The sequence below is a fragment of the Protopterus annectens genome, chromosome 8.part1 (genome assembly GCF_019279795.1).
Source record: "Protopterus annectens isolate FY-2018-M chromosome 8.part1, PAN1.0, whole genome shotgun sequence".
NCBI lineage: Eukaryota > Metazoa > Chordata > Ceratodontiformes > Protopteridae > Protopterus > Protopterus annectens.
In genome coordinates, this window is record NC_056742.1 from 171851479 (window position 1) to 171863710 (window position 12232).

At 40.3% G+C, this 12232-nt stretch overlaps 1 protein-coding gene across 1 annotated transcript in view; it reads right to left on the minus strand.

Annotated features, from left to right (window-relative positions):
- The window catches only part of LOC122810270 (WW domain-containing oxidoreductase-like), a 481533-nt gene that overhangs the window by 433132 nt on the left and 36169 nt on the right, over positions 1 to 12232 (minus strand). Inside the window, exon 3 of the mRNA XM_044081805.1 lies at positions 8261 to 8318. Coding sequence (XP_043937740.1) covers positions 8261 to 8318 — 58 coding nt within the window. The remainder of the gene's footprint in view (positions 1 to 8260; positions 8319 to 12232) is intronic.

Genomic DNA, 12232 nt, shown 5'->3' on the forward strand with positions numbered 1-12232 from the left:
GTAGGCACAGCTCTGAGAAAGGCTGTAGAGGTAGATGCAGCCCTGGTTGAATGTGGTCTTATCCCCTGTGGGATAGGTTTTCCATGGTGCTTATAGCATACATTAATGCAATGGCCTATCCATTTAGAAAGGGTTTGCTTTGAAATGGCCTTCCCCTCTGCACCTGCAGCAAATGCCACCAGCTGCTGTTCAGATTTCCTGAGAGGTTTAGTCCTGTCCAAGTAAAATCTAAGTTATCTATGCACATCTAAGGAGTGCAGTATCTGTTACCCTTTGTTCTGTGGATTAGGAAAGAAGGCTGGCAAATGAATGGACTGATTAAGAGCCACAGTGGATACTACCTTGGGCATGAAGGAGGGATTGGTCCTGAGGGACAACCTGTCTACATGAAAATGATGAAAGGCTCCAATGCCATAAAGGCCTGTAATTCAGACACCCTTCTTGTTGGAGTGATGGCTAAAAGGAAGGCTGTTTTCCAATAAAGGAATTTCAACTCTTCATTTGCAGCTGGCTCAAAAGGAAGTAGAGTAAGTTTTTCAAATACAAAGTTAAGATCCCAGGCTGGAGTAGGGGCTCTCCTGGGTGGTCTTAAGTTTTTGGCCCCTCTGAGGAACTGCTTGAGCAGTGGATGAGAGAAGAGGGGTGGTTCTGTGTTGTAATGAGCTGAAATGGCTGAGGCATGAATTTTGATGGAGGAAAATGAAAGGCCCTTGTGAAGTATCTCAGTTACGTATTGCAGAATCTGAGGTAAATTGGGCGCTGCTGTGCTCATCCCCCGAGTTTGGTTCCTATAAACAAAATCTTTTCCATTTCTCAGCATAAGATTTTCTAGTACTATGCCTCCTTGCCTCCAGAATGACATCCAACACTTGTTTACTGAGGAATGGTAACAGAGAGATCAGGTAATTAGCTAGGCTACCAGGTTCTGGGTTTGAAGCTGAGAGTGCAAAATCTGGCCCTTCTGCTGGGACAGCAGGGTAGGGGTCTGAGGCAGGTGCCAGTAGTGACACACTGTGCAAGAGGGGGTTACCAGTGTTGGCGTGGCCAGTCTGGTGCAATCAGTATCATCCTTGGTTGGTCCTGTCTGATCTTTAGTAGTACCTTGGAGAGGAAAGGCATAAACTGACAGATTTTTCCAGGTGAAGGACAGGGCATCCACTTTCCAAGCTTGTTTGTGGGGAGTACTTGTGCAGAATTTGTCCAATTGGTAGTTCTGGGGGGAGGCAAATAGGTACATCTCTGAGCTCCCCCATTTGTTTATCAACATGTTGAATGTCTTTGGTTCCAGTTTCCACTCGTGTGGGTCCATGAGATTTCTGCTTAGATTGTCTACCAATGTATTTAGCTTTCCTGGCAGGAATTGAGCCTGTAGGTGCACTTGGTAGCTCAAGGCTGTGTTCCACAGAGCCATGGCTAGTCTGCAGAGAGGATATGAGTGGGTTCTGCTTGTTTATGTACCACATAACAGTGATGTTGTCCGTCTTTACCATTAGTTGTCTTGGAAGAATGTGGTCCTTGAAGGCTGTCAGAGCATTCTGTACAGCTAACATTTCCTTTTGATTGATATGCAGGTGCATTTGACTTGGGTTCCATTTGCCCTGAATGCACTGCCCTGCCAAGTGATCCCCCCATGCATAGTCTGATGCATCTGTTGTTAGGGTTTGGGCGGCAGGGTGTAGACCCTTGTTTTGGTGGCAGGCCTCAGCCCACCAAAGGAACTCTAACTGTAGGCAAGGTCTGAAAGGAATCATTGCTTCTACATCCTGAGAATGTTGACACCATAGGCTTTTTAGATACCATTGTAGTTTCCTCGTATGCAGTCTTACATATGGAATTAGGAGAATGCAGGAGGCCATGAACCCCAAGGCTTGCAGTATTTGTTTTGCAGATAGCAGGGTCTTTGTGGCCATTAGTTTGAAGTAAGCTGTGAAATGAACTTGCTTCTCTGGCGTGAGGAAAGCAATCTGGGAAGTTGTGTTCAAGCTTTTGCTCCCAGGAATACAATTTGTTGGCAGGGTACCAGATGTGATTTATTTTCGTTTATGGTGTACCCCAGAGAAGTTAGCACTTTTTGTACAAATGCCAGATGATTCAATAGTATGCCCTGGCTTTCTGCCTGAATTAGACAATCGTCCAGGTATGGGTATATTTGAATATTTCTTTGCCTGCAAAATGCAATGACTGGAGCTAGGGACTTTGTGAATATCCTGGGCGCAGTAGATAAGCCAAAGGGCAGTGCAGAGAACTGATAGTGCATGAAGCCTCCTTTGAAGCGTAGGTATCCTCTGCAAGATTCCCTGATTGGGATGTGCAGGTAGGCTTCCTTTAAATCCAGTGTTGCCAACCAAGCATCTTTTCCTAGCATAGGAAGCAAATGGTGAAGAGTTAGCATCTTGAATTTTGGGATCACCAAAAAAGTGTTTAGGCTAGAGAGATCCAGGATAGGATGCCAGGAGTTGTCTTTTCTGGGCACCAGAAAAAGTCTTGAGTAGAAACGTTGTCCCCTTTCCTCTTCTGGGACAGTTTGAATAGCCCTTATATGAGACAGAACTTGCTTTTGAGCCTCTGCCCACTGATTTAAGGGTAGATCTGGCCAACCGTTTGGGGTTGGTAAAGTGTGGAAGTGGAATCTGTAACCTTGGGAAACTATATTTAAAACCCATTTGTCCTGGGTAATGAGTTCCCAGTTTTTTGCCTGCAGCGCAATCTTTCCCCCTAAAGGAGCAGTCAGTTGAGAAGGGCTTGGAAGTTTTAAAGTTAGGTCACTGAGACAGTTTACCATAAGGGGGAATCTTACTCCTTCCTGCTTTGGAAGTGGGAGCCCCCACTGCTTAGTCTTATGCATACCTTGGGACTGAAGCCTGAGTGCCCAGCTGGTTCTGGGTTTGGACTGAGAAGGCCTGGAAGAGGCAGGAAAGGACCATTTCTTAGAGGGCCCATGCCTACAAAATCTTGGAAGCTGTACTTGCAGGAAATCTTTAACAGTTTGCATAGATTTAGCTTTTTCCACCATCTTTTTAAGTACTTCTTCTGCTTTGTTGCCAAACAGGCGGTCCTGGTTTAAGGGAGCATCCAGCAATTTAACTTTAACATGATCTGGCAAAGATTGCTCCTTAAGCCAAGAATACCTTCTAAGTACAGACCTAGTAACAGCAGCCTTGCAAGATGCCTCTAGTGAATCAAAACCACATTGCAAAGTATGTTTTCCAACTTGTTCAGCAGAATGCATTAAATCCTGTAAATCCTTATTTTCAGCACAGTCAGGAATAAACATAATTTTCTGTTTAAGCAATCCAATAACATGCTGCTTATACTTTAACATATGAAACTGGCAGTTTAAGGCCCTAATGGCCAAGGTTGCAGAAGTGTATACCTTCTTACCCCATCTATCCAGCGCCCTGGAATCTCTATCAGAGGGGGTAGGATTTTTGGCAGTAGTAGCCTTAATGCCCTTGGGTCCCTGCAAAATGGTCTCAGGATCCGCAGTAGGATTTTTAAAGAGGAACTTGTGAGAGTCAGGAACCCTGTAATATCTATCTGGTTTTCTGAGAGCAGGAGGTAAGGAGTCAGGGGCCAAGCTAGACTCCGAAAAGACATCATCAACAATGCCCAGTACAGGGGGGATAGCTAAAGGCCTGTGTTGGGGCAGGAGTAAGAGATCCCTAAGCCTCTTTTTAGAATCAGAGTAATCCTGGCTTTCCCAGCGAAAATGCTCCCTAAGAGTATGCAAGGTTTCACCCAAAGAGAAATCCTCTGGAGGGGAAGCAGAGGGAATAGAGTCCTCTGCATCAGAATCCTCATAGGTAGATGAGGGTAAATCCTGGTCATTAGAGGAAACAGAAATTTCAGAATCCTGATCAGACGAATCATAAGAAAATTTAGTCCTAGGTTTCTTAGAGGGAGAAGGCTGGCCTCCCCTGATTAAAGTAATAAGGTCTTCAGCCATTCTTATAATTTGTTTTTTTAGGCATAGAGGCCTGACCATGCGGTCTGGGCGTCGGTTTTCTAGGCATGGATCGAGTTTTAGGCCTTGAAGAAGAAGATGGCATTAGTTTAATATGCAAGTCAGTAGGCCTGAATACAGTCTCAGAAGCCGGTACCTGCACAGAGGCTCCGGACCCATCCAAGGTAGAGACATCCGCAGGTTCCACAGTAGAAGCATCTCGCGGCATACTGGACATCCAAATGGGTCTCAGTTCAGGCCTGCGAATCTGAAGTAGCAATTATCAGGGGCTGCAAAAGCACCTCACTGAGTACCGGTGAACTGGAGACTAGCTTAGGAGAAGCGGCGTCGGCAGCTATGGACCTAGGCGGCCTGTCTCTGTCTTTACCAGTATTACTGCTGCACAGGTTACAACAGCATTGTCCAAGGCCAAGAATGCAGCTTCTATGGGACCTGACAATATCCCTGGCTGTGTTCTACATGAACTACTGAGTGAACTGGCACCCCTGTTCAATCACAGCCTCAACTCAGGCTTTGTCCCTACCAAATGGCGCACTGCTACAGCCATCCCTCTCCACAAAGGAGGAGCGACAATAGACCCCGGGAATTATCGCCAAATTAGCCTGACGAGTCTGATATGCAAAGCTATAGAATGCATCATCATGGACCTAATAAACAAGGATATAAGGAATCTCCAAACTCTGGATCCTACACAGTTTGATTTTGTGAAGGGTAGATCATGCCTGCTCAACTTGGTCGACTTCTTTGAGAAAGTCACCAGTCGCTGGTCTCAGTGGGGAGATAATAACTGCTCCTAACTTGCAATCGTCTGTGAATTTGTCAGCCAGAGTCTCTTCATGTTGGCCTGGACTTCAGAGAAGTAGATTCCAAACAGGAGAGAACCCAGGACCGATCCCTGTGGTACTCCACTCGTGACTGGTCGGCAGTCTGACTTGGAGTCAGCTACTTTCACACTGTGGGTTCTATCTGTGAGCCAGTTTGCAACCCACCTAGTGATATAGGGGTTGATGCCTAGCTTAGTGAGTTTTTCTATGATTCCTGATGTTGTCATACTGGACAATGTCCTGAAAACAAGAGTCAGTAGCTCAAAAAAATTGTATTTAACTGAACTCAGACATATAATCGCCAGTTCATACTATCTACAATTCAGAACTATCAAAACAATGAAAAAAATCTCACGAGCAAGAGCAAAAGCTAAGAAGATTCTCATATTACCATTATGAATGCAAAATACAAGAATAGTCAAATGCAGGGGCTCATTTTCTCACTGACTCATCGGTTAATGGACAGATTCCATACTTCAACTACATTGGTGACAACTCAAAATCAATACAAAGTAAACAAAATAATGGAAAGGAATAAGCAAAGGCAAGAATATTATTATGATAGAAACTACAAAAAAGTGTACCAGATTAACATGCCAAAGACAAAGCAAAAATTCAAAAGCCATAGCAAATCCACAATTTAAGATGAAGTTGCTGGATAAAGCAAGATTCTTGCTGTTGATGAAGATGGAAAGCATTATAAAAGAATTCTTGGATACAGACAAATTTTGTACTTTGACTTTTTATACTTGTATAATTTTTTTACTGTGGAGTTTTTCTCCCCGGGTCTCCGCTAAAAAGGGTCACTAGCTCAGATGGACTAACCCGGTCAACAAATGTCAAATAAATAAAAATCAAAGTTTAGAAAAAGAACAAACTGAAAGTGTCAGTCAATCCTGTCACAGGACAATACAGACCAGAAATGTGACATTCAAGAAATACAAGGAGAAATTCTTTTAGTTATGTTATGAAGTAAAGCTGTAATGCAACGAGAACTGTCCGAAAAGTTGCATCTCTCAACTGCTATGATTTAGGCATAGTGTTATGATTTTGGCCCTTAGATAGCTTTCCTACAGTTTGTTCAATAAAAACTTGAACAGTTTTCATCTGGCTAAATTCAGCTCACCCATGGAGACCTCCCTGATCTATGCCTTCACATGAAATTTTTGCTGGCTTGACTTCTAAGTGTGTACCAGTAATGACTGCTTTGTTTTTAGAAATGTTCCTTTTCATTATGTTGGTGCAATCACACAGTAAGTTTGGTGGTGGGACTTGCCCCCGCCGAAAAGCTTATAACTATTCTAGAACTTGTCCTAATGAAAATATACTTTGCGACTTGGTTCTTCACCAAGCTGTAACTTGATGAAAATCAATGTGCCTTCGGATTCATCCTTGCTCCTCCTAAACCTACTTATTTCTTCACAAAGTCAGACATACCACACAACTTTTACATTTAAAAAGATGTATTGTAGAATGTGGGATATATATATATATAAAATGATAATGAGCACACTATAGGAAGATGCATGTCATATGGTACTCTTTGTTTGCAGAGTTTTCACTTTAAATGAAGAACTATGGATGCCAGACCAAATTCTCAAGGACTCTGGTTTTACTTATCCATCATTCAGACACTCTGTCACTATTCAGATGACTTTTTTTTAATTACTTGCTCACTAAATGTAAACAGGGTTATTTTAACTTTACACTTCCTACACTGCTTTCAAAACTTCAACTGTTATGTTTTTACTATTTTATTATACAAAACGTTGTCAGTTACGGCTTAAAGGCTGGATTGGTATTCACATGAAGCCGTTGAGGGGTTGTGTCAATTAACTCGTATCCCAAGGAGAAATCACACACTAATGAACAAATATCCATGCATTTCTGGACACATACAGGTTGTGTTAGTAATTTATTTACTGAATATGTTACTCATGAAAGACCACCTAGGGAATGTCCCTTTAAAAGAAGTGTACTGTGGAGCAAAATCTCCAAACTGCAGTCAACTATATACTATTGAGAAATACGTAGAAATATGTGCAATAATACAAAAACATTTACACTATGCTGCAATTAAATATAAATTAACATTACTGTTTAGGTCGAAGATAGGACTAGGTAGAAACTTTTTAAAGATACAAGAGACAAAAGACAGAAAAAAAAACATTTTTCTATAAAACAGGACTGAAAAAGAAACAGTTTAGATGAAGACCAAATACAACTGTATGCAAGGGAAACAATGAGTGGTGGGTAGCCAAAAAACTTTAAAATAAAGTTATGGAAATTTCTAAGAAGTGCTAAGAAAAAGTCCCTAGGAAAAAAAGGTAAACACGTCAACAATTACTCAAGTGTAAACTTTATTACGCATCTCTTGAATATCACATAACTTGTAAAGGAACTTTAACTGGTTTAAGAGCTTTAGAACTACAAGTGATATGTTAGTCTATCAACCCCATCTGGTAGCCTGCAGACTAGGTCATATATATTTCCAAGTTCACCAAACGTTATTTATTCCAGGAAAGAAAGAAAACTCACCACTAAAAATGATAGGGAACATAAACACTTGTTGACAACTATACAATGCTTCGACCATTAACACAGCACATATTTTGTCCTTCTGAAACACAAGGTGAGAAACTCTTAATGATTTAAAAAACCTTAGTTATTTAAACACATCTTTACCTACTACACCTTTAACAAATATACGCTTAATAATCCATATTCTACCAAAGCCAGATTAATCCATGCCATAAAAGATAAAAAATTTAGTTTTGTTAAGAAAAAGTTTCTGCAACAGCATCAAACACCCACACAATCATATGAATTTTTCGTGATTCATTCTGCCACATACTGGGAAAGACCCAGGAAAACACTTTGTACTAATCCAGAACTGACAACTGAGAACAGGAAATTGAAATGGCAGTTGAGTTTAAATCTTGGGAAAAGACATACCTATAGTTGTTGTTGTTGTCTTTCGGCTTTTCCCGGTTATGGGGTCGCCACAGCGGAACTCCGGTCCACTAATGATTGGCAGTAGATTTTAACGAACACCAAGGTGCCAGCTCGACGTCCAACCTTCAACGAAGGCACGCTCATTTACGCATGTCTTTCGAACGCCCACCCAACCGCGGAGAGGACATGTAGACTCCACACAGAAGGCACTCCCTGCACTTCAGCCAAGAATCGAACGGGAGAACCTCTTGCTGTGAGGCAACAACGCTACCGCTGCACCATTGGGGGAAAAAAGGCAGCAGCACAATGTCAAATTATCAAGGAAAGAACTGCAATGGTATCACAGAATCCCCCAAAGTACGCAATGTGCTGAAATACAGGCAATGAAGCAAAACAATGACATTCTTTAAAAAAAAGAAAGGTTTTGACCCTATGTTCACTATACCATTTGCATTACATTTTCTGTATTTTGCAGCATCATGAGCAATAAACTTTATAAATTATTTCTACAACTTACTCAACAAAAAACACTTGGCCATTCTCATCTGTTTCTTGTTCCCATCCATATGGTAGCTCTAAGGGAGGTGAAAAAAAGACCGCTTTAATGCATGAAACTGAAGAGGAAAAAGTTATATACATGTGGGCAGGTACAACACTATGACAGGTACAACACTATGACAGTTCTAGATACTAAAGTGATAAAATTGCTTTTGACAATTTTTAGTTTCCTTTTAAATAGAAAAGAAATATTTTTACTTGGAAATGAATAAAATCAGTCAGAGCATTAAAAGAACGATCTTTACCTGTGTAACATCAAAAAAGGCGATTAAAAAAACAGTCTAAAATCAGTTACCTTGCAGTTTTACAAGCCTGTGACACAATGGCGACAATGAAGGAGATAAACGGCCTTTTAGAGAAAAAAAAGGCAGCACAATGTCAAACCTGTCAGCGCAAGAACTACAATGCAAATTATGATCCATCCTTTAGAACCAAGTACAAGTCAAATGCATATTTATAATTCTGTTATTTTGGAAATGGCCTGCCAAATAACAAATGCATCTTTCAAAATTGATTCAGGGGATAACCATTTGGCAGGGAACCAGTGTTCTTTTTTATTTAGGTATTATTAATGACAGACCAAAAATCAGAAACCAGTTACTACTCTGCATACATTAATTTATATCACCATATCTGCTTTCTTCTATTTCATGGTGCCTTCTGCCTGCTTGCTTAGCAAACTCCTAGTCCTCTTCCACTTACATTTAAAACACTCTGGCCAAGGGTCCCCAAAATCTGGTCAAAGTCCTATCAATAGTGCCCAACAACTTGACTATTTTTTTCAGTGTTTCAACTTACAAATTTAAGAAGGTTGAGTTTATTTTTCTGAAACATTACTGTTAAACTAAATATGAGGTTTTTCATGCCGCTTATTTTGGTCATGCAAAAATACATCAAGCTTTTCCAACTGGCCTCAATTTAATACAGTATAGTCATGATGTGAACCTATTACTGGTTGGGATTAACATAAATTTCAATAAAAAATGCCATCACGTTCTAGCCGCAAAGATTAAACCTCATGCACTGAAAACCAGATAAAATATCAACTTCTGAACGTCAGCCAGCCACATCTGAGACACAGACATGCCAAGTCACTCCAGCAGACCCACCTATGTCTTTGTATCAGTGACATTCAAGGGATACTAAGAAAAAGCTATTAAAAATCTAGTCTATCGTTTATGACAATATGAAACATACAATCAGCTAACAGCTCAAAAGGCTATGCTATAAACTGTTAATAAGCTTCATTCTACAGTCCTAGATTTGAGTGTCTCAGTCTCCACTGGCACAATACAAGACTCTGAGCAAGTCTTTAAACATTTACACCCTCTGCTATTGGGGTAATAGCAGAATCAGACGGTACAGATGGATTTCAGTACAATTCTTGTTTGCTAGGTTAATCAGTGTTTTGACCTAGCTGCAGTTTGAGGCTCACACCTACTCTTGTAGGAAGAGCTTGCACCTTTTCAGTCTTTAGAAAAATGTTATCACAATAATCAGTAATAACCACTAAAGGTGTCCAAGTTTTTAGTTTCTGTCACACGAGCTCCGTTTTCCCAGTATGTCTAACTTAAAGTCATTCATTTCCTTTTCTTTTTCTATACAGATCTTTCACTTGCTGGAACTGTGATTTTTCTGGTGGGAAATTTTGTTTTCTGTTTATATGCTGTTACTACTTTGTTTATAGGGAAAGTCAGAATGGGAATTAAAAAAAAAAACCCTTTCAGCAGAGGCCTGAGGAGAAAAGCACCGAGGTTACATATGACAATGTGCAAACATCTTTTAAAGCAAAAATGTTTATAAGGTTATAACAGAGACATGTATTCAAGCACAACTTGGATCTATGAATGGGAAATAGAAAATTTACCTCAGGACTGCTCCCCCATACTACTGATGGACAGAGGCAACTCCTAACTGCTTTATTCCATGCGTGGGTCCCCTCAAAATATCTATGGTATGATCCCAGTTATTCTTACTGGGAGTGATGTATAATTATCCACCGTGGGATTGGTAAGGCCAATAAGACACCAAATGGGATAGGTGAATTCAAGTGACAAAAAGGAATTTGGCTAGGCTTAAACTGAGCCACAAGAGCAGCTAGTCTAACACTTCTTTATGAACCTACTGTATAACAAGAGTTCAATAATGTATTAACTGCACCGTGCAATAACCACACATTAAAGTGAACGTTAAAAAATAAAGTTTTCAAGGTTGCACTGTACAATACACAATCTGAATCTTATAAAGAATTAACAGTTTTGGTGGTTGCAATGGACAATACTCATACTTCAAAGAAAACATACGCAGAAAGTACTGGAGGCAATTAGACAATTAAATAGTGAGAAGATATTGACTGAGTGCTCATATTGGGCTGACATGAAAAAAAATGGACAGCAAGAGAGATCATTGTGTAGTGGAATGGACAGCCTTGGACAGGAGGCAGAGATGAAGTTCTGTGAGTGATGGGTTAATGAAGAATATGCAGCGGGAGGTATGTGGTTGCCACTGAAGTACATATTTGGGATATGTAGATGAGCACCATGGGAAGGTCAGTGATATATTAGGGGAGCATTCTGTTAATGGTTAGTTTAGAAAAAGTGACTGTGCACAAAAGATGTCCTGTGGTTGGTGGTAGCAGTATGCTACGGTGTGGGAAAATAGAATATTTTGTAGACTTTTAAGGATATAACAGCATGTTAAATAAAAAAAAAGTATGCTTTCTGACCAGAAATCTATCTCCAGTGCTTCAGAAATTACTAAGAGAGGCAGGGGTGATTTGTGGTAATGGGCTAATGTGATACAGACCTCCCAAATACAAAAACTGCCTGAGTGCATTACACCCACAACCACAGATGAATTTCCCATTTTCGGAATCACTGTTTAAGTCACTTTTTATAAAAAAGAAAAAAAATGGCAGCATACTTGGTTAAACTATTCTTAAAACAGCCCAGCACTTATGCAAGCACCCCCCCCCACACACACACAGAATAAGATTATGCCTTATTAAATGTCCTCCTGACATTTCAGGAAGTAGAAATTATACTTTAAACTGCCTGGCAGCATTAGTTAAGTGACTGGTAGATGAAGTAGCCTGAGTCAAAAGTGAAAGAACATGCAGTGATCTGTATACAGGACATAGATGCTATGAACACATAAATCATTTTTACTTAAAATTAAATAACACTCTGATAAGTCCACAACCTCCTGGCATGTCACTGTTAGCTGGACTGTAGGAAAGTATGCATTTTATAAAGTTAACATTACAGGAGAACATGCATGTGCATCTGTAAGGAGTGAGTGGTAGAATGGCTTACACGTATGGGTCTGATACAAGCAAGAAGTATATTATGCCATTTGTATATGCAATATTTATTCATTAGACCATAATCAGATAATTCAGATTTATACACTCAATAAGATGCTATAACTGGTGGGCACATCTGTTTGAACAAGCATGTGCATGTGTAAGCATATGTGGTTACAGTGGGGTGCACTGCATGCTTCTGAAAACAATGAGATGAAACACACTGAACAAAAGAATAAATAAATCTTAAAATAATGGTCACAATCTGACATCTAATGGGTACACAGTCAATGTTGCTGTAACTGATGGCCACATCTGTGTGTGGGAGGAAGGGAAGATGCAATGGGCCGCACTGTATGTGCCTGACAGCAAAAAGATGAAATATATTAAAATAAACACTAATTATATATTTTTTCCATTCATTTGGTAATAAACCACATCTAAGGTGTGCACAGTCAATAAAGTGGCTGTAATTGGTTGATATATCCACGTGTGTATACATGCACACATCAATGGGGGGTGCCGTGGGTTGCCCGATGCTAGAAAGCTGAAATACATTACTGCGGTAACTATTTGTGCAGTCATTCATTTGATTACAATCATAGGTTTATACTAGGCTAATGGCCT